This window comes from Camponotus floridanus, unplaced genomic scaffold (assembly GCF_003227725.1).
Source record: "Camponotus floridanus strain SB8 unplaced genomic scaffold, Cflo_v7.5 scaffold184, whole genome shotgun sequence".
NCBI lineage: Eukaryota > Metazoa > Arthropoda > Insecta > Hymenoptera > Formicidae > Camponotus > Camponotus floridanus.
Genome location: NW_020229308.1, coordinates 97,100 through 118,644, shown reverse-complemented (window position 1 = coordinate 118,644; position 21,545 = coordinate 97,100). Strand labels below are relative to the sequence as shown.

General features: G+C 39.7%; 1 protein-coding gene across 4 annotated transcripts in view; it reads right to left on the bottom strand.

The window, feature by feature from the left end:
* LOC105253154 (zinc finger protein 395) overlaps window positions 1-21,545 on the bottom strand; it is an 81,139-nt gene that overhangs the window by 10,324 nt on the left and 49,270 nt on the right. For 2 of the 4 annotated variants that reach the window (XM_025407709.1, XM_025407712.1), the window contains 3 exons: window positions 15,762-15,973; window positions 15,077-15,459; window positions 12,990-13,061 (listed from right to left, as the gene is read on the bottom strand). In XM_025407709.1, coding sequence (XP_025263494.1) covers window positions 12,990-13,061; window positions 15,077-15,459; window positions 15,762-15,973 — 667 coding nt within the window. The remainder of the gene's footprint in view (window positions 1-12,989; window positions 13,062-15,076; window positions 15,460-15,761; window positions 15,974-21,545) is intronic. The other 2 variants (XM_025407710.1, XM_025407713.1) reach the window with 1 other exon arrangement.

Genomic DNA, 21,545 nt, shown 5'->3' with positions numbered 1-21,545 from the left:
ATGAGTAAGATTCACGCGTTCACGAGATTCCCAGAGCCTATCGCTAGCTGTATCTCTTGCACGATGCGTGATTTAAATGGCTTCATTAGTAAAGTGAAATAAATTCGGAGTAGTGTTACAGCTGATATGCGTTAAACGTTTTTCAAGCGAAATACAAGCGGCCAAATCGCATCATCTTTATCGCATTTATATTCGCATATTTCGTAGCAAGAGATACGCAAAAGAAGAAATTCCTGGGCAGAGATTATTTTTACGGAACACAAAATTCCGAGCCACATGCAATTTTTTTTTTCAAGATTATAGACTTATCGTCGTTTATGCGCATTGTATTCAATATACCGGCGCGGTCGGGCCTCGTTAGACACGAAACCAACCCTCCCGCCTCGTCTCCGTGTCTACCTATCCCGTGATAAAGCTACAGCTGAAAACTGGTAGTACCGTTTGAATACTAAAAATACAATTTAAACATCGACGACAATCGTTGTAATTAATCTTTAATTGCGCGCTACATGGCACATATTCACCGTTAACCATTTAATAGTTTCTGGCGCAAACAGATATCAAACAATTTTTCGATACGTGGAATATTAATATATGGGAATGTTAAAATAAAAACGAGACTTTTCCTTCCATGCACACATGTAATTTTCCATTATTCCTTTAATTTCTGCGCAACGTTGATAAAATCATCTATTCATTTTTAAATATTTTAAATATTTTTTTTATTAGATGTGATATTAGATTTTAATATTAGATGTATTAAATGTAAATTTTTTATATTTAGTTATACTAGAAGATTATTGTACTTTTATTACTACTGATTATTCATATTAATTTTCTTTTTATAATGAATATAAAAATTGGTGAAAAGAAATTATTAAAATTTCATAATTTTTTTAAAAGAAAATAGGAAATGAATCAATTATGAAGAAATTAAAACTAATAATTATGATATTGATTGCTGCATTGTGCAACACTGGGATTAATATTGTGAAAGTTGTTTACGAATTGATAGTATACAATTCATTCGCCAGCTCGCGCTGCTTTTAATATGCGTTGAATAAAGAGGAATCGAAGCAGTTCACCAATTTTCACACTCGCGTTATGTCGCGATTGGCGCGGTTAAATAAAGACGCGTATTTTTTCAAGGATGACTACGCTTGAGAGAGGAAAGAAGAAAAGAAATATTTATTCGAGCACGCTTATCGGTGAGGCGGTAAAACGCGAATGCGTGTTGTTTCCAAACTCGACGGATGTTCCGATTCGACGCGTCGTATCGGCCAAGGAAAGTTCAATAACCGCCACAAGGTCACGCGGCTAATTTTATTGCGTAAAAAGAGAACCGGTGCTCGATAGCTAGCGAACTTTCGGTCCGTCCAATTATCGCTCGTATGCACGGTAGTAAAAATTTGCACGCACGGCGTGATTTTGCAGCGTTTTGGTAATCAATATTGTCCGCCGTTAATTTTAGTCAAGTTCTTTCCCTGTGTTTTCATCGTAAAATGAAAATAACTTTAACTTTTCTTAGCATTATAAAAATTTTATCGAGCTTTTGACGTATCATAAAATCTGAAAAATGAAAAATTAATCAGAACAAATTCGATAATTTTTATACTATTTTACACGCTTAAGCTATATTTTTGTATCTTGCAATTGTAACATTGTTACGAAGATAATAAAAAAAAGAGAAATATTGCAATGTCAGATATTTAATGCAAGTCAAATTGTTGTAACTAGATCTTAGAGATTGAATTCAAAATTGGAAAAATTATTTTATAACAAGATATGGTATTAAAGTTTTGCATGAAAAACAATTAAATTTGGATTCGGCGCGGCACAAAATCCAGCACTTGAAAAAATAAGAAGTGCATTTTGTGGGTGTCAATTTCGCACGCTTATTTATTCAATAGCGAATGTGGCGTGTTTACATCTACGAGAGATGATACAATGGTCATGTGAAAATGCGTACGTATTTACGTCATGCGATGGAATGAGGGAGTAGGTATTTTAAAGACATGTTTGTTCCGAGCAAACTCGTTTCATTTCGCGATTAGACAGCATCTTATTCGCATTGTGATTACACAATAATGCAACGGATACAGAGTTCTCTTTCTTTCATTCACTTTTTTTCTCACACCTTGTTACAAAGACATCCGCTCGAAAATCTCCGTTTATTCTACGCTTTAAACTTCATTTCTGCATTCAAGATTCTAATAAGCATATTCCCATTAAATGCGTCGCAATTCAATGACAGATATACTGTTTCAAGCATCATCATGTTTATATACACAATCTTCTCTGTAGGCACAAAGTTGAATTCGATCGCACTAGAAACATAAGATCTATATGTGACTTGTATGCGCATATTCGGACTTCGTTCAATTCGCGCTAATCAATGCAACGAAAACGCTTGCAAATCATCATTCGCCATTCCTCCTTCACGTGATTTTGTTCGCGACGCTAACAATCGTCATTCATCTTCGTATCACGAGATTCGAGATTCGCTTGCGTCAGCCAACGAACGATTGCAAGAATGATGATCGCCTTCCGAATTCGCCGATAGAACCGGGTTCACGTGCTCGACAACTGTTAGATTCGGGCCGCGGCAAAGTCAAGGTCATTACTTTCGCGAATCTTTCTACGAAGGTGAGTGGGCGGGCACCGGACGAGGTCCTAACTGGTCGATCGGTTGTACCAGCCGGTTGAACAAAACCGCAGAGAGAGAAAGAGAAAGAGAGAAAGAGAGAGAGAGAACGAGAGATACTATGAAGGTAACCTTACCCTAGGGCAGGACTATCTGCTTTTGCATTTGATCGTCAATTATCAGACATCTCCATGTTTCTCTCTCTCTGTCTCTCTGTTTTCTTATTTGTAAATCTTTTTTTGTGTCGAGACATATCATTGACGAAACTCATTATCTATAGATTCGAGCGTCTGAATCTTTGCCCGCAATTTCAAAAGCCGTCTGACATCTTATCTCTCGCAATATAAATATTTTTAATTTACGGCGACTTCCTTGATTCCGCGTTATTCTTGTTATCGTAATTAATTCGATACAATGAATTTTCTTTCCTTATCCATTATACGATAGCTTTCACTTTCCCCCGTAATTTAATTATATTCTCAAGGATTTCGTACGATGTATTTCTGGTTAATTCTTTTTCGCTGTCCCCATTTTCGGATCTTTACCCATTACATTATTATTTATTACAATTTTCTGATACCGCCTCCCGTTATTCACTCCCGGATCCCTCGGAGGGATCGTTTAGGTCGATCCCTATGTACATTTATTGAATCATAAATCGCTTTGTGATTTTCGAGCCAAACTTTCTCGACGGGATAAAACTTCTCCCCGTCTTTCTTGCGCGCTCTTACCCTCGATCGGTGAGCGGCTGCCGCTCTTGCACGGCGCGACGAATCAGCTGGGCACGCACGAGCGGAGTGCGAGAGAGCGAGCGAGCGCGCCCGCTTGAGCGTGACAACGCGATTGATTCTCGCCGGTACTGTCAACGGCCTTGCCATGCCGTAGACACACACCACCGGTTCTCCTCGACTTAGCCGAGTTGAGCAATAAAGTGGGCGCGGCCCGTCTTAGGACCAGTTTACAGTTACGTACTTTGCGCGCAGAAACGAGATGTATTCCTTTTTATCAGCGGACTCGATCGCGATCGTGTCCAAGGCATCGAAAACATGAGAAACGAAACGAATGCAAAAAGTTTAGTCCCACATACTGTCGCTCGCGTCGATCAACTGTATCTACCGGAATCATGTCTTTATTGGCCTCTTTCTGCTTCGAAAAGCTTCAGAAGTTTTCCCACGACACCTTTTACTATATCTGTGTGAAATTTCTCTCTCAGATGTCTTATCTGTTGTTAAATCGTTTTGATCAATGTCCTTTATTGAGTAATTAATCGTTTGAGTAATTAAATCGTTTTGAAATCAATCTCCTTTATTGAGAGATATTTCATAGAAATAACTGTGCCCTGTATGTGATAAGTTTTACAAATTGCTATGAATGATCAAAATAATATATTGAAAATCGAATATTGCGTATTATCGTTTAGTACTTTCATCGATCACGTCGGTTTCACTGGTGGGCTAGAGAATCGCGAGGAGATAGATGACTTTCCAACTCGAGATCGATCCGAGAGAAAGTTACTTGCAGTCTACACCGATGTCGAAACAGCTTATGTAAAACGTTATAACCAGCCGACGAGCTTAACCTGGGACTTAATCGCGATTCTTCTCTCCGGCCCCGAGAGAAGAAAAATCGCACTTTTCGATCATGAAAATGACCATCGCGTCTTTATATTCGCGGAGAAACGACGATAATCGACAGACGTTATCGCGAGCTTTAAACGCTCAAAGTGTTTGTGTCATCGTTTTCGCATAATGCTGGATCGTCAAAGATTCCATGTATCATCGGCATCGTGACACGTGATGATCGTTTCTCGGCCAGACTCTTAAAGGCATTAATTGCACAAGATACTTTCGCAGCTGGAGGTCAAGGTAAAGTACGCGAGGACGGTCGATACACGTGGCATTCGCGCGGGCGCAGAAGGCGTTTCGATACGCGGTCGAGTTTTTTTTTTTTTTTTTTTTTTTCCAAAGTCAAACGACACGAGAAGGCTCCCGCGAGATATTATAAAAATCTTTGCGTCAAGTGTAATAATTATCGAAAGATCGAAACTGGTCGAGATATTATCGCGGTCGCAATAAAATTCGCGTCACCTTGAATTTAAAATACACGTCGCACACCACGATAGAGATCTAGCTGTCACGAGCGTTTATTATTAGAGCGGGATGTCGCGCTAAACCGACGGGAGTCATCGAGAGGATTACGAAACACCGTCGTCGACTACCCACGGCTATCTATCTGTGCATGGGAAAAGCAAAAATAACAGAAGCGTTGAGAACTCGTCCGCACGTGTTATATTCGATGATAAAAGACACAAAGTCCAAAGACCGTACAACTTCATATGCGAATGCTGCGCAAAACGCGAAAAATCGAATAATCATTAAATTTACGAGCAATTTTTTTATGAAAGCAACGGCGAAACTTAAACCGAAAAAAATAACAAATATGACACCTTGTCTCGTGTCGCGATCGCGCTCGATAAAGAGGCCGCGTAGCTGGACGACGCGTCAATTTGGCGTGCGTAAAAAAAAGGCAGTCAGGACCTAGGACAACGAGTGGCATGGCACGGTATCTCATCCCCACCGCAGTGTGCCTGGTTACCAGCTGAAATTCGCGAACGCGCGTCCTTGGCTCTCCTCCCAGCCGAAAAAAGTTTTAACAATGCGAGACAGAGACTGAGGGAAAGAGAGAGAAAGAGAGGGAGGAGAGGTGATGAACAGTCTAACATTGACTGCAATAAAGAGCTCAACGCTCCAGACGTGACGTCACACGCTGTAGTAAGCTAAAATAATCGAGGCAATATTGACAATTCGACAACTTGAATAAACTGCCTTTTTTTTTTTAGATATATGCATGTCTATTACAGTTGCAATGAAAGCCTTATGTGCGGTATCATTATTAGTTTTGACGTAATATCACCTGATAAATTTATATTTTAGTATTTGAATATGGAAAGACACAATTAAATCCAATCATCATAAGAAAATTATTATATTATTATTAATATAATTATAAGAATTTAATGATATAATGATATAATAATATAACAATTACTATAATTATTAAATATGATCGTGTAATTATGGGCAATTTGACAAATTGTACATTTTTCTTATAGTATCTCGAAGGAATTTTTTTTCGTTAATACATGAAAGAAAAATAAAAAATCTTTCGCAATTTTACGTGACGTCATACAGAAAGCAGAAATAACCGAAAGACGTCATTACGAGTATACACGCGCAAGGAAAAGAAACCTCGTGGATGATTTCAACCTACTCGTGACGTCACAGCTGAGGAACCGAGAATTTTATTAGCTGTCAATCCCGTTTGCGAAACTTCCCTTGACACGTGACGCACGACATACCTTGACGTCGATGGCGAGTTTGGAACATTCGTCGGCGGAATGACAATTTCGTCCTATCACCTACCTAATGTGCACGTCCCTCCTAATGGTCTCCGTGAACTATTTATACCTGTCCCGCGCTCGAATGTAACCGGCACGACCGATAACGGTATCTCGGATGGACGGTCGATTGTATATTTTCGCCAGTGTCACTACGACGCGTACACACTTGGATAAGGAATCCAAGGAATCGCGCGCGGAATTCCTAAGTTTCATGAGCTGCGTGACACACACACACACACACACAGTCGTTCGGAGGATTATCTCATCGTGCGGGCAAGAACTTCCGACGTGTAACGCTACAATTGCAATTTCAGTCTCAGTGCGACATGTCAGGTATAATAATACCGATGCCAAATTGTCACGATTTCTCCTTGTCTTTGTGTACGAGATATTAAACTTTCCAGCGAAGCAAGAATGTCAGCTTTGCCTTATTGAAATCGCGAATACTAGGAAGTAGTCTTAATTAATTAATTCATTCATTCATTTATTTATTTATTTATTTATTTATTTATTTATTTATTAATAATGAAGTTTAAGGAAATAAACATGTACCTCTCGTCTCTTTTTCTGACTTTTATATTTATAATAATAGAGTTTTGTGTAAAGAATGACGATCGATATTCGAATTTCGATTCGTATTCATTGTGCGTGCTGATAAATTTGGCAGTAAAATCTGCTAAATTAATTAAATGAAAACTGGTATTGAAAAGTAGCTGTCCTTTTTCATTCAACCTGATAGGTTCTCCTATTGCTTGGCTGACCAGAGGGAAGGGTGCCATTCTCCAGTTATCCAATGACTGCCACGTCAAACCTTACAAGGTCATCGAGGCGGTAGTCACTAATAATAAGGCTACTCTTAAAACTGTATACGCGATGCAGCCTTTCGAAGAATAATATACGTTATTTCTTGATTTTATTTCTTTTATTTCTGATATTAATGTGACTTTGAACAGAGTATCCCGGCATTATTTCCAGTAGAAAATTTCCAACGAAATTGCAGAATGCGCTAAATTCAATGCCAGAGGCTCTAGAAGTTTAAATGTCCGACTATGATTTTACGAATTTAACCGATTCTGAAAAATTCTTTAATTAAATTTAATTTCCTTAATTTTTTATTCAATATCTATATCTGAATATTTAATATCTTAAATATATGCGTGTGATAAAGCAACATCAATATGTGCAAACTCGTTTCTATTCTATTCTTTGACAAATTGAATTTAACTTATCAACACTACGGAAAAAGGATAACTGAATTTGACTTTTGTCGAACAAAATGGATAAAAAAAAAGACTAGAGGTATTGAATTTCAATGCAAGCCGAATATACATAAGGCTCAAGAAGATTGCGATAATTTATCATATTTTGAGAAAACAATCAATTACGCGCAATTGGCGGGAATTAATAGCGATACAGCGGACAAAGAGAAGAAGAAAGAGACGACGGCGAGTATTTCCTACGTACGTAATGTCGGTGTCATGGTCGCTGACTTATGTCATGCGATGCCTACGGCGCATCACGCAAATGGAATCATTTTGTTTGACATTTTGTTATAAAAACATTTACAACTGATAGCGGGACGAAGTAACGACAGGTTCGGATGAAGCGATAAAACTTTTCTGACGCGTGTAAAATCCCCGGCTCGAGTGACGTTATTTCCTGAAAAGCGAAAGACGCGTTGAAGGAGAATTCCGTTTTTCGAATTGTATTATCAAGAGGATGCAAAAACTGGGAATCTCCTTCCACGAATGCGTTCTTGGAATTTTAGTAGAGCAATATCCTATTCATCGCGTCGATATTCGTTATCGGAAATCGTGTAATTAGAAATCATATTGCCAAGCGATGACCCTGACTCTGCACGCGCGGTAGATTTTATCTGCGATTTGTGCAGCACAAGCGAGACGTAGCGTGAGGATTTGTTTCCAACTTGATAGAGACTCGAGATCAAACCGTTTTACGAGTCACTGTTACTAACACAGTTTCGAAGCGAGCGATCGAGAGCGGTCTTTATCAGGGGTATGCAATTTTTTCCGCGTTGGAAAATTACTTTCTCGTATAACATCATCCTCCGCGGAATTAAAACGTAATCATCGTGACGACGAAAAGCCACCTATCCGCTCACTTATTATCGCTTATGTCTCTTCGTTTCCGGGCCGAGTATCTAGAATACGAGCGAGGAAATGATACGGAGGGGTATACGATTACGTTGCTAAGGCCGGATCCTCCTTGAGCCGTGGTTGTTGCCGGGCGCGGAAATATATGTATGACGAGCATTACACGGCTAACGTCAAGTTTACGCAACGTATTACATAAGGTGGACGAAAGTATATCGGAATACGACCCGGCAGGGCCGGCCAGCCCGCGCACGCAAATGTCGACGCAATCGCCGTTGAATCGATGCATCCGATAGCCGGCGATACTTTTCAAGTTCAGATCTCGTATGCGTCATAGTCTATTCTCTCTCCGCGCTCGCGAGCAATTTGCACGTTGCTTCATCGACAGATGTAACGCGCACAATGCGATGTAGACAGATTTGCATGTACATAAATTACAAAAAGAAATAAAGGGGAGATATTAAACGGGAATGCTTTAAGATTTTGTTATTCGAGGTGAAAAGAGCGAGAGTAGATTCATTTCTTTGAATAAATGCGTGAATAATAACGATGCAAAAATCTTTCTGATCTTTTAGACATGTACAATTGACGAAATAATTGGATTTCTTTCCGTATGAAATCTCTTGAACAGTAAAAGAAATGAAAGAATCTTTTCTTACGAGAAAGATTGAATTTGCCAAATATTTCCATTTCGACAAATTAAGGATGTTTTGTATGTACAATTCCAGCAAAAGTAGCGGAAAATCAAAATTGACGAATATATCCACTTTTGTTTTGAGTAAGAAATTGTGTGGAATATTACCATTTGATCTTAGCTACAGTGCAGAGATGTATCTTTTAATATTTATTGCGTTTTTACTGAAATATTCCGAATTTTGTTAATTGAAATGATTCACTTTTGGCAGAGAAGTTCGTCTTGTGACAGATACATGGCTAACTTGATTGAATTATATTTAATATCTTTTTAACCAGTTAGTACTTGTATAATATTATTTGACCAAATATTTCCTCTGTATCTAAACTTTTGCAAATTTTAAACAAATTCTGAATATTATTTCCATGTGTTTTTGTCATTTGAATCGACGTGGTTATACGTTTCCCATAAGAACACGTGTTAATTCGGTGCAAATGAAAATCCTTATAACTTGTGAACGCTGTAGTGAATCGCTTTAAAAATTGTACTGAAGATTCTAAACATATGTAAAGACCTTCTGTACAATTTTCATTAAATTCTCAATATTTTGAAAATAAATACAAAACATCCTTAAATATCGAAGTACTTTTATCATTCGCTTCTTCGATACAAGGCAAAGAGTATCTGATAAAATTCCGAAATATTTCCTCGGGCTTCCCTCGTGCGTGTCTGCGAAAAAGCGGACTCATCCAATTTCCTCGGTCGACCTAGACTTGTGCCGCAATCATCGCCACTACGTCTCCCTTAAAGTCTACAACGAGAGCGCATTTCGAACCGAAATACAATCCCTGGCACCGTCGCAGGAATGGTGCATCGCGTATCACAAAGGCCGAGTGGCTGAAAGCTACCGCTTACGAAGTACGAGCGATAATCGGGAAACTTCGTCGAGTAACGCGGTATCGCGGTAGCAAGATCTACATCCCGATTCCCAGACGGTATGACGACCAACCGAACATCAGAGCCGACGGTCAAGGTCCGCCATTGGGATGCTCGTGCTGACTCGTGCATTTAACCGGCAAAACCTCCGGCTAGAAAAGCAGTAGCACGCGGAACTAGAAATAAATCTTCCGTGCGTTGCACACAATTCAACGCACACACCCGCCCGCGCGCGCGCGCGCACACGTCACCGACAGTCGCACACCGATATAATTTTGCGCGCGTGCAGTCAGGGCCACGGTGACCTTAACTACCTTCCTCCGCACCTCTAGCCCCCCCTTTTCCTCGTAGCTGCTCCCCCGCGTCTCGCCCCCTCTCGTTACCGAGCGATGCCGCATTCGAGGGCAACGGGGAGCGCGGGCAGGGGAACGGGCACGTGCCGCTCGCGGTGACGTCACGTGCTGTGCACTGCGACGCGATGCACCAACGGCGCCGGTCCTCGCCGCTCCGAGATCTAGGTCCATGTGCAGGCGTCAACGAGGATATATTCTGGCGCGTGCGCGACGTATTTTAATGGAATTTGCCTCGTGTCGATTACGACAGATTGTCTCGCTGTTTAAAGATTCGCTTCGGTCTCGGTTCATTTGCGTATGTACCGGTATCAAAAAATCATTTCGGTGATCGTCGCGGATCGTATCTGCAGAAAGATCTTCGAGTTATTTAGAAACTCTGCGTATTTGCCTCGAGATCCAACGTTGTGTCATAATTTCTAGGATTAAATTCGATTTATCGCTCTTCTTTTTTTAAGGAGATTCGAGTAAATATCGATGATGAGTGGCTGTCTGTTTAAATTTGGATTACAATTTCAAGCTTGATTATCTGCAAGGAAATTGTCGTCTTAAACGAAACCGAGTTTTAAAAGGCTCGGAGGTGCAAGTTGGATATGGCACATGTGCCATATTCCGGCGCGTGCACGACCTTTCAATAAGACTTGATTCATATTGATTTAATTCTTCGCTTTCGATAATTTATTCGGGAATTAGTAAAGATATATATGCGCAAGTCGATAACTGGTAAGAAAATTTTAATTTATCGGAAAAAAAGCGAACAATTGAAAGAAGAATCGATATATCTCTGATCATTTAACCGGTGTGTATATACAGGATGTTTCTTAATAAGTACGAAAAGTTTTAGGAGATGATTCTTTGTCGAAAATTAAGGGGGGGTTTTTCATAAATATATACTCCCTCTCTGTGAGTTACCCTCCTCCAAAAATGGGAGTAAAAATTAGATTTTTATTTTTTCTCAAATTTGGAGCAAGTTAAAGAAATGAAATTACGTGGATATTTTCTACTAGTAAAAAGATTATTTATTAATATTTTTTCCCGTATTGTTAGGGGATGAAACGAGCAATCCCTATTCAATCTTTTATTAAAACTTTTTAATGTTTATAAATCCCCCTCAATCATCTCCTAAAATTTTTAGCACTTATTAAGAAACACCCTGTATATGTAATCTTCATCGAAAAATATTCTACGATTTCCCTCGACTAAATAGCTTTTTGAAAATCGCCATGTAATCCTCGGAAAATTTTGTCGAATCATGGTTTCAATATTCGAAGCGTTAAAGCGGCACGTGCTAGAAACAAAGGAAATCTTCGTTCAAGAGTACTCTCGTCGATCTATTCGCACGGCTACGGCACTGCACACGTGGATGTGCATATGTGCCCGCCTGCGCGTGCGCGGGGGAGGGAGGGAGGCGAACGCAATCGTTCCACGATGCAATACACTCGGACTAGGACTTCCTGGCCGTGCTTATTCCCTCTCTCTGTATTTCTCTTTCCCTCTCTTATTTGTCTATCGGGATCGTCGTTCATGGATACGATATGGAAATGGTGGTGCATCGTCTCTCTCCTATCTCGATCGAGCGACCTTTCGATGACGAGCATTAGGCGATGACAGAATCTAAGAAACGACACCGACGACCTTGGACACGTGTGTTCTCGCGGAGATATCCTTGAGGCGGTCAATTGGGTCAGGTGCATGGATACGCACAGGGTGACCATTTCTCTTTCGCGCGAGACATGGGGGAAGAAAACTGGGACGTTCCCCGGACTTCGAAAGGAGGGCGAGAAGCGTTTATATATTTTATCACTTATCTTATCAGGGATTGTTCTATATTTTTTTTATTATTCTCCGAGCGTATTGTGCTGTACGATAAAGCGTAGTAAATAGCGATATTCAACTTTGAAATTTTAACGGAGCGAAACGCGCGTGTTGTGCTTTTTTAATATGAAATGAGGACAAACTCGAGGAAAAAAAACGAGAATGCCAAAAAATACGCGAGAACGTCCGAGGAAGCTGGTCACACGTACGTCCCAAGTACGCGCGTGTTGGCGAGTCGCGAGTGAAAGTTGAAGCCGCGCAAATTATACGCCGAACCTGATCGATGTGCCATCATCTACGCACCCAGAATCGCGGATGACTCGCGCGTATTTGTCCGGCGACATTATACTGACTCCGATTGAATCGAGATGAATGACTTTAAGCGGTTGCCTCGCTCGCAGCCATCGGTGAAAGTAGGAACCTTCGAGAAAACTGGGTTACGAATAATATTGATCTGCGAGGAGCGGTAGAGTAGTGGTGGTAGTAGTAGGCGATAGTAGTAGAGTCGGGCTTTACACGAGAGGCCGTTTGTTCCGTCTTCGTTATCGAAGGCACCCGTGAATTGCACCCGCATGAATGATGTCGATCGCGAGTAATTTACGCTTCCTTTTCAACCGGTATATTTCCGATATATTTCCGCCTTTCATTTTTATCGATTTCCAAATATTTCACGTTAAACTTCATACTTGAAGTTGCTACACTTTCGAGGAAAAAGCCTAATCTTGTTGTTGTTGTTGATGGACACGCGAGATTGCTTATCTCTTACTGTTGCGATTCAGATAACAGACGTAACAACAATTTATACTTCGAATGCAAATCGTAAGACATTTTTCCTTCGAGAGAATATTGAGAACAACTCAATTTTAAAATAAATTGTACGAACGGAAAACATCATGTGTCTTCCTTGTTAAAACGAAACAAATTGGATTGTCTTTGATTTGTCTTATTGCCTATGACCCCCGTCGATATTCGCGAGACCGCAGAAAATAGCCCGACATTATAGAGTTAAAGGAAGGAACGGGGCCGGCAATTTTGCACCTGCGAGATTTCCAGGTCTCCTGCGGTTATAAACATAAGAATGGAAATCGAAACTCACCTGTTCGCTTTCGAAAGTCGCGCAAGCGCCTGGTTCCGTCTCGATCGGGTCCTGGTTTACTTTCGCTCGAATCTGAAAAAAAAAAAATCGGACAATTTAGAGCAGCGGCTTTAAGCGAGTCGATACGCGTTACACGTAGACCTTCCGCGCTCCCTTTCAGCGGCTATTTCGGGGACCGCCATCGCGATTTTCCCGCGTGCAAGCGTCCGAAAACGGCAGGCGAAGGAACGCGCGCGCCGAGTACCTAAGATTAGCGCGGGGCGATAATACCTCAAGGTCCGACTTGTTAGCCGTCTTACGAAATACCAAAAAATCCGCCGCGCGTGTTTACATCCTTGGCTCGGCCGGCGCGCTTATGTCATCATCGCGCGCGCGGGCTTGGTTCTTGGATCAAGACTCCTCGCCTGCATCTCTGACCGGTCAGGGCCGTCCCGCGAAACCATCACTGTCAGCACGCGCAACATGTCGCGATATATCCTAAGCCTCGATCATGTCCTTTCCCTCTCTTGCTCTTTCGTAACAATAGCGAAACAATATCATACATAAAATCGCCATTTTTTCCATTTTTCTTGTATTCAAATGTTATCACTTAGGGATTTAAATAAATTAATCCGATACTTTCTAAGCTGACACTTTCTAAGAAATATTGAAACAAAAATGTTGAGGATGAGAAAATATTGTTAGCACATGATTGTGAAGTTATACAAATATTATTATAATAATTTAATTAATAATTTAATAAGTTGGTTATTTTTCTACATGTACATTTACATTAAATTACTATAATAAATGCTAAGGAATAAATATTAATAATTTAATAATAATTTAAATTAATAACTATTTTTTTAATAGAAATATGTTTCAAATTTGAGTTCTATCTTGTCATTATTCGCAATTATTTTTGCAAAATTGCATTATTAGTGGTTACGTGTGCTCCTAAAATGGGAATCATTTCAATGCTTAGGATATTACGCTATGCATGATGCCATTAAACACACAAAAAGGACTTGAATAAAAATTCTCAAGGTTTGCTTGTAACATTTTTTCCATATAATAAGATATATTTTTTCCGCATCGAAATATAAGTCGAAATTTAAACTGAATCATTAGTTTCCTACGTGTAAGAAATACGAGAGAACCTCGGGGAAGCGGATCCAATCTAAGCCCAGATTGAACGATATACGCATGCAAGGTTCACCCTGATGCCCCGACACGCCGACGTCTTACGCAATAGAGTTATCGTTGACGTTAATTAAGCTATCACGTACTACTACTACGCGAACACGGAAAGAATTAATCATGGAGACACAAGCGTACGGCTTCTCGAAGGCTATTCGATTTTTATCACGGCGAACTTGTATTCTCATCGCGAAGGTTGCTTCAACATGCAATTTTAATATAAGTAAGCATCAAGGAAGTCATATTCAATGTCGCTAACATAAAGAGATAAAAAAAAAATACTTTTATCAATACGCATCGAAATTCAATTTTATTGTTTACGTCTTAGAACAATTTGAAAAAATAAATAGCTTGACGTTTAATTCATGAAATGATCATATTTGACTTCAATCGTAATCGTCAAACATCGAAATCAACCGAAAAAACATGAGCGACGATTAATTGAATTTTATAAGAACCATTTTTCTTCGTCTATAGAGACTTGGCAAACTGAATTGGGCGTTGACGCGAGAGTATACATTATTCACGGAGATTAAGGTTAATAAAGACTCTCAAAGGCGGATGAGGGCAGCTCGCTCCTAGAAGTAGCGCGAATACGCGACTCTGGAAACTCGCCTCAAAGGTCAGCGGTAGCGCGTTGACAGAGAGATAGCGGAAGTAGCTTTTTACGGCATTGCCAAGTAAATACGGTGAGATACGCAACGTGTTAATTGACTGTGTGCGACACGAGGAACTCTTTTAGATTTTCCCCCGACAAATTTCTGAGAGATCCCCCGCTATTCCTGGCCATTTCGGGCCATCGTCCGAATTAACACGTCCAAATCTTTTGTGCGACGCGGGAAATATTGACCAAAGTATGCGTCGCCGAATAAGGAGGAGGTGAACGAACATCGGAAAAGGTTACTCACCTTCTTACGTGGGTGCTGCTCCTCGATGTAGTCGGGTACTATTCCCTCGTCTAACGTGCTCGAGCCGGGAGTACTGCTTGACGACGAGCCGGACGCGTTGTAAGGATAGTGGGGTTGATTGTGCGAGGGATGCGAGGTCGTCGGGCATGGCGAACTCCTGGTCGGTACACCCTCCTCGCTAAGGGGTGGACTGGGGGTACCGCTTCGCCAGGAAGCCCCGCTGCTGCTACTGCTGTTTGACATGCCGCCGACGCCGGGCGAACCGGCGACCATACTTCCACCTCCGCCTCCACGACTCCCCCAGGAACCTGTCGCAGATCGTATTCCCTTCAGGTTCATTTCTTCAATTATCGCGCAAGCTCGAAAAAATTCAAGGATTTGCGCTGCAAAAATATACGGAATGAATTTATTTGTAAATGAGACGTAAGACGATGTATAGATGATTAATAAATGATCCGATTGAAAAATTATATTTCAACTACTTTTTAAAAATACCTTATTATTTTATAACGATAAATAATACGAATGACTTAAAGAATAATTCAAGCAATAAATGAATATACGCGATCGTAGAAATGACAGAAAAGAGATAGCAAACGATGAGGAGAAAATTTGTTTTGCCTTTTGACGATATATTTTGAGCGAATGATAGAAAATGAATTAGAATACAATATATAATATATACCATAATTGTATTGGCAGTGAAGTGGCGGGGGGTTGTGAGGACTGTGAGGTGAACACGAGAGTGACATAAGGACCAGGGCCGCGGCGCATTCGTCCATGCAATCACCGCGTTCGTTGGTGCGACAACCCTCACGTCCGCAGAGCACCCTCTCGCCCCAACCGCTGTACATCCGTTCGGAATCATTGTTCGAGCTCGGCCGTCGTTTCCTGGATCTGAAATATACATTACCACGTACTATAGTTCCGCTACGTGTAACACATACGCGTATATTCATAAGCGTTGCATCGCTTATTTTTAGATTAAATTTATTAAAACTTTATAATTAGGAATTTGGCTCAAATAAGTAAAGAAAAATAAATTTATTTATTTAAATTTACTTAATTTAAAAATTTTACTTACGTAAAATTTATAATGCTCTAAATATTAATCAATATTTGCGCGACAATAGTTTTTAAAATTTTATTTCGACTTAAGATTATTTAAAATCTTCCACGAATCAAAATTCTAAAAATCCATTGGATATCCATTGATAATTCTCGATAACATCGCTTCTTCGTGGAAGTAATTAATTTTAGAAACTTTTACGAAGAAAAAGAGGCGCATTTATAAATGCGGAAGGGTACAAAATGAGTCCAAAGTAACTCTTTCTTAAGAATCTTTTTCAAATAACAGCCAAATTTAAATCTAAAATAATATTTTCTTGAAACCGCGCGAAATGACAAGTCGAGTCTCTCTCTTTTCCATTTTTTTACTCCGAATGTACCGAGTGATGTGGTACAGTAATACCCGGTAGCACAAGAGTTATAATCGATAGTCACTTTTCCAGGAAAGACTATAGATTTCCGCGTTAATACTGCACGTGGAGCTCGTATCTATGTCCGTACGTAGGCACTTGTACGAATCGGTGTCGTCCACTGCTTTTCTCTACTATTACGAGCTTTTCTTTCCAAGCGAGCGAAAAGTGTCAAACGAAACGTACATCTGACATAAATTGATGGGAAATGTAAAGTACGCGTACAATGTGTATTTCAATTTTTTCCAGAAATAGACAAATTTATTAGAAAATTAAGGACTAGAGATATATATTATTGATAGATATATATTTATAGATGATACATTCGCGCGTATATTCATAATATATCGAAACATGCCAACAAGTAAAAAACAAATGGAGAATAAATAAATCGATTGTATTATAAATAAAATATTTCTATCAATTTTTCTTATCCATATAAGAATCTAAACACGTGACAAAATTATACAGAAGTTCGCACGATCGAATTTCTGTCAATTTCGACAAGAGCCGTTCCTTTTTTCGAGTGCGCGAGGCAACGCATAAAGATGCCATTATCTCGCGATCCCTCGCTCGACTGGCGGTGCATGCTTTCCGCGATGATATCTCAAGCATAGCTAGAAGAATAGAGCGGTTCTCCCGTAGAAGGTGGCGGGCCCTCTCGAACCTATATCGCGCGAAGGACAAAACCGCCAGAGAGGGAGCGCAGAAACGACGACGTAGTCAAGGCCGTCGCTAAGCCAGCCGTGTTCCACTCCCGGAACGCGCGAGTACATCGAGAGTCGAAAGTGAAACATAGAACGCCGGCCGGCATAAGGAATGACGCACGTACCAGCCGATATTTCGAAAGCAACACCTCCCGAGCGTGCACACTTTGCGGCTGTCCCGTTTCTCGTGTACCGATCCGTTATATGCGTTGCGCCACTTGGCGAGAAGATCCGAGTCGATTCCGAGGCTGATAATAGGGTAAGATCAGGGTTGCGTAAGATATTCGTAAAAATATTGTGTTAATATCGAAAACTTCAATTTTGTCTCGGTTTTGAGTGAATTTTTGTAGCAAACATCTGGTTTTGTGTATAGATTGTCTCTTGTCTCGATTTTATTATTAATTTTTATTTAATAGTGAGACTGAAAATAATACTTATAATATATAATTTAAGATAATTATTATTTATATATCATCGTTTGCTTTCTAATATATATATTTATTATCTTCATAAAAAAGTAATTGACATACAATATGATGTTAGGACGCGATTTACATGCATCTGTACAATCAGAGAACCGCGTGCACAAAATTTTGTGTAGCTAAATATGTAAAATTTTATATTATATTAATCGTATTTTTCATATTGTATTAATTATATCTACAAATTTATCAATATAAATATTTTTATTTTAAAACAAAATCTTTTAAATTCACATAATATAGTGATATTTTTTTATTTAAAAAATTTACATATATATATATTAGATTCTTTACAATTCAATAATTTTGACAGGATCAATGATGTCAATTTGACATTAATTATTTAAAAATCTTCAAAACTAGTCTCGTGCAATGCTAATCAAGATCTGTCAAAATAAATTTTCTTTATAAATATCTTTATAAATATCGCAAAATCAAGCAGCGTTCATTTCGTTTTTATTCGCTTGGAAATTTTAAATTAGCTCGTCCTAATGGCATTCGCATTTCCCCGACTTTCCCAGTTTTCTAAATCTACCCGATACGCACGTACGATCGTTGCTCGTTAATTGCGAGATTACGATCGACTTATGATTATTGCGGAAGTAACGAATTCAAGAGTTTAATTAAAACGGCGTAGATCGCTCGATCTACGAAGAGAAACGAGTCGAAACCGTTTGGAGTCTAAGCTGTACCGTTAACCGGTATGCGTGAATTATACCGCTTGCACGGCTTGAGGGATCGAGCACGCGGATATAATCGGCCCGATGGATAATTAAAAAGAAACGGGCATATTTCTTTACGCGAGGAAATCCGTTCGAGAGTATCTCAGTCGAAAATAAGAAATAACGCGCCAGAAAACGCGTCGTTTACCGCTCATCGACTGTTCTATCCATCTATTCGTTGATTGGATTTATCTTTTTAATCTTGCCGTTCTGTTTGCACATCCTATACGTGTTCGGTACATTCCAGTTCAAACGGACACCTGTATGATTTTAATCGAATAAAAATTCATCAGTTTTTTAAATTCAAAATTGCTAAGAGAAATAGTTAATTAAATTAAAATGATCTAATAATTAAAAACGAGTCAAAAACAGACTTGAATCGAAAATAAAACGGTATAGTTTACCTTCTCGAGGTTCTGGATAAAGAAAGATACGTGTGAATACGCAATGCTGAATATTTCCAACGAATTGACATTGAAAATTAGCATGTAAAATATAGTACACACGCCTACCAGCCGGTTCGTATATGACTATACACCGTCACTGTATTATATAATACCAATTATATTCATGATGTACCACGTAATATCAATTATTAAGCAGTAACAGCTTCAAAACACGGAGAAAAAAAAACTTATACATCGGTTGTGAATGCATAATATAAACGCATATATTGTCTGAAAAAATCATATAATGCTTGTTCATCGATAAAGAAATTTGTTGTGGTATGTTTTCGCTCTTAGTCGCGATACCGGAAGTTTCTCGACCGCGTTTCGCAGAATTTTACGATGAGAAGGAAAGTAAATTACCTCGTTACGGTCGCTTTTACTCATTAAGTTTCTTTCGCACACGGATTTGTTTATGAATTGACCGAAACGTTTAAAGCGGACAACGGTTGGAGAAAGAAAAAGGAGAAATGAGAAAAGAGAAGGGAACAATTTTTGAGTATCATGTGTAAATTACAGCGACAGAAAAAAAACTGGGTCGTGAGAATCGAAATCTCGCCAAACTCGGCCAAACGAGGTTTTCCTTTCCTCTTTCTCTACTTGCATTAATGAATATTGATATAATACTGCTCGGCGAACACGATAGCCGCTAATTATAAAATAATTATGTCAATTTTCCTTTTGTTGTATATCAAGCGTACGAAAACAAATGTGTTTATGATAATTTCGATAAAATTGACTGTACTTTTCAAAATCGAAATATCAATTTGATTGGCAAAAATAATTTTTTTTTTTAAATTGAGTTAATAAACTTTTATTTTTTCCGATCATATGTAATCAATGTTGAAAATTGATAAAAAATAATTAAAAACGCATGCAATAATTTCAATTTACTTTAATAATTATTTTCGTGTCGGATCTCAAGATCGCAGGAAATTCTTAAGGAGAATACGCGGCATTCCTCGTTGAATAGATTCGTTTATCTATGTCTGCGTATCGTGGCAGGAGCGACGCGGATGCTGTAAATATTGACGCGCGCAGGTAGAGCCTTGCAAAAGCGAGGTGACCATAAAGCCATTAGCGGGAACGACTTCATGGCGAAGCGTTATCCGCTATGCGGCCACGCCGATACATATCGCGAGCCTTCTGACGAGTCAATCGAGCTCGTTGGTGGAAATCGCAAAATGGTACCGCACGCCTGGCCGATGTTACACGATGCTATTACCGTCGTGACATAACGTTACGCAACGCGATCAGTTGGAGGACGAGCGCGCGACTTAGACAGACCGGCCGGATCTGACGGATCGTTAAGGAACATGTTCCCCCTTGATAATTTTTTCTTTTTTTCGAGCGATCGAGATATCGCGAATCACTACCTCGTTTACCCACGTCCGTTGCGTGGCAAAAAGCTTAACGGTTCTTCGACAACGAGCGCGGCTCACATCCGCATCCGATTTCACGCTCGAGGAAAGACCGGCAAAACTTTCCTTATCCGCATCTAAACGCGTAATTCCGAGATATTGCTGATACCGCTTGTAAATATTGACAAGTGGCTCTTCGCTTTTCCAAATTCAATTTTTCACGCGAGAGATTGACGATAAAGCAGCATGACGTAACGCGCAAACGATCGATCCGCGGCAGCGCGAGCTCTCGCGAGGAAGTACAGCTCGTGGATCCGGGACACGTTATATAGGTCGGGAAGCTTGTTGATCCGTATTCGCGGTGCAGCATCCCCGCCGCGGGGTGTAATTGGGTCGCTGAATGTTCCAGCGCCCGCAAAACTAGGTTACCGTCCAACGGTCCGATGGAGCTCGTATGCATGTGAAGGGGTTCTCGTTTGTGTCGTTAAGTACCGTTCACATGAGGATTAATATTGTTGCAATGCGATGATTGCGAAGCCCATAATAACTCGACTTGTCCGTTTACAAAGCGGCATCGGTCTAGCGTGAGACACGAAGCGCTTGCAAAGAGAGTAAACCTTAAATGCATATAATTGCATCATATCTAATAAATTAAAAAGTATCTTGATGTAAATGTTTGTAGAGACGCTTGTATAATGTCGCACGAAGCCCCTGCATATTTTAATTTAATAAGTATTTTTTTTATATTTTGATCAAACGTGATACCGACAGGTGACGCCCTTTTGTAAAGGATAATAAAGAGAAAAATAGATTAACGTATGTAACGGTATTACTCTTCATGCGAGCAAAGTGTGCGTGAAATGTAGCTGTTGGACATTATGATGCCGCTTTGACTTTTAATTGTTATCATTCTTTTCTCTACCGTTAAATGTTAATAACTGTAGATCAGGAATATTTAAGATATTTTATACATGAATTTGGCTACGTTTAAATCTTCTGTATTTTTCGACTTTAGGTTTAAGATCGAAATAAACATTTAAATAAATTTCTCTCTTTTTGCGAAATTGTAATATATGTGCTAACAATAAAACTCATATGAACGATACCTTATAATCGCATCTCTTTCGCAAGCACATATCGCGAAACCATACCAACACGCGACCCCTCTTATCCTTCGCGTGCGCAAGAAGGATATTTTTCCCGCGATGGAAAAATTGCGGCGGGGATGACGCGAAAGGGAAGTATTTTTCTGGAATCACGGAAGCAAGGCCGA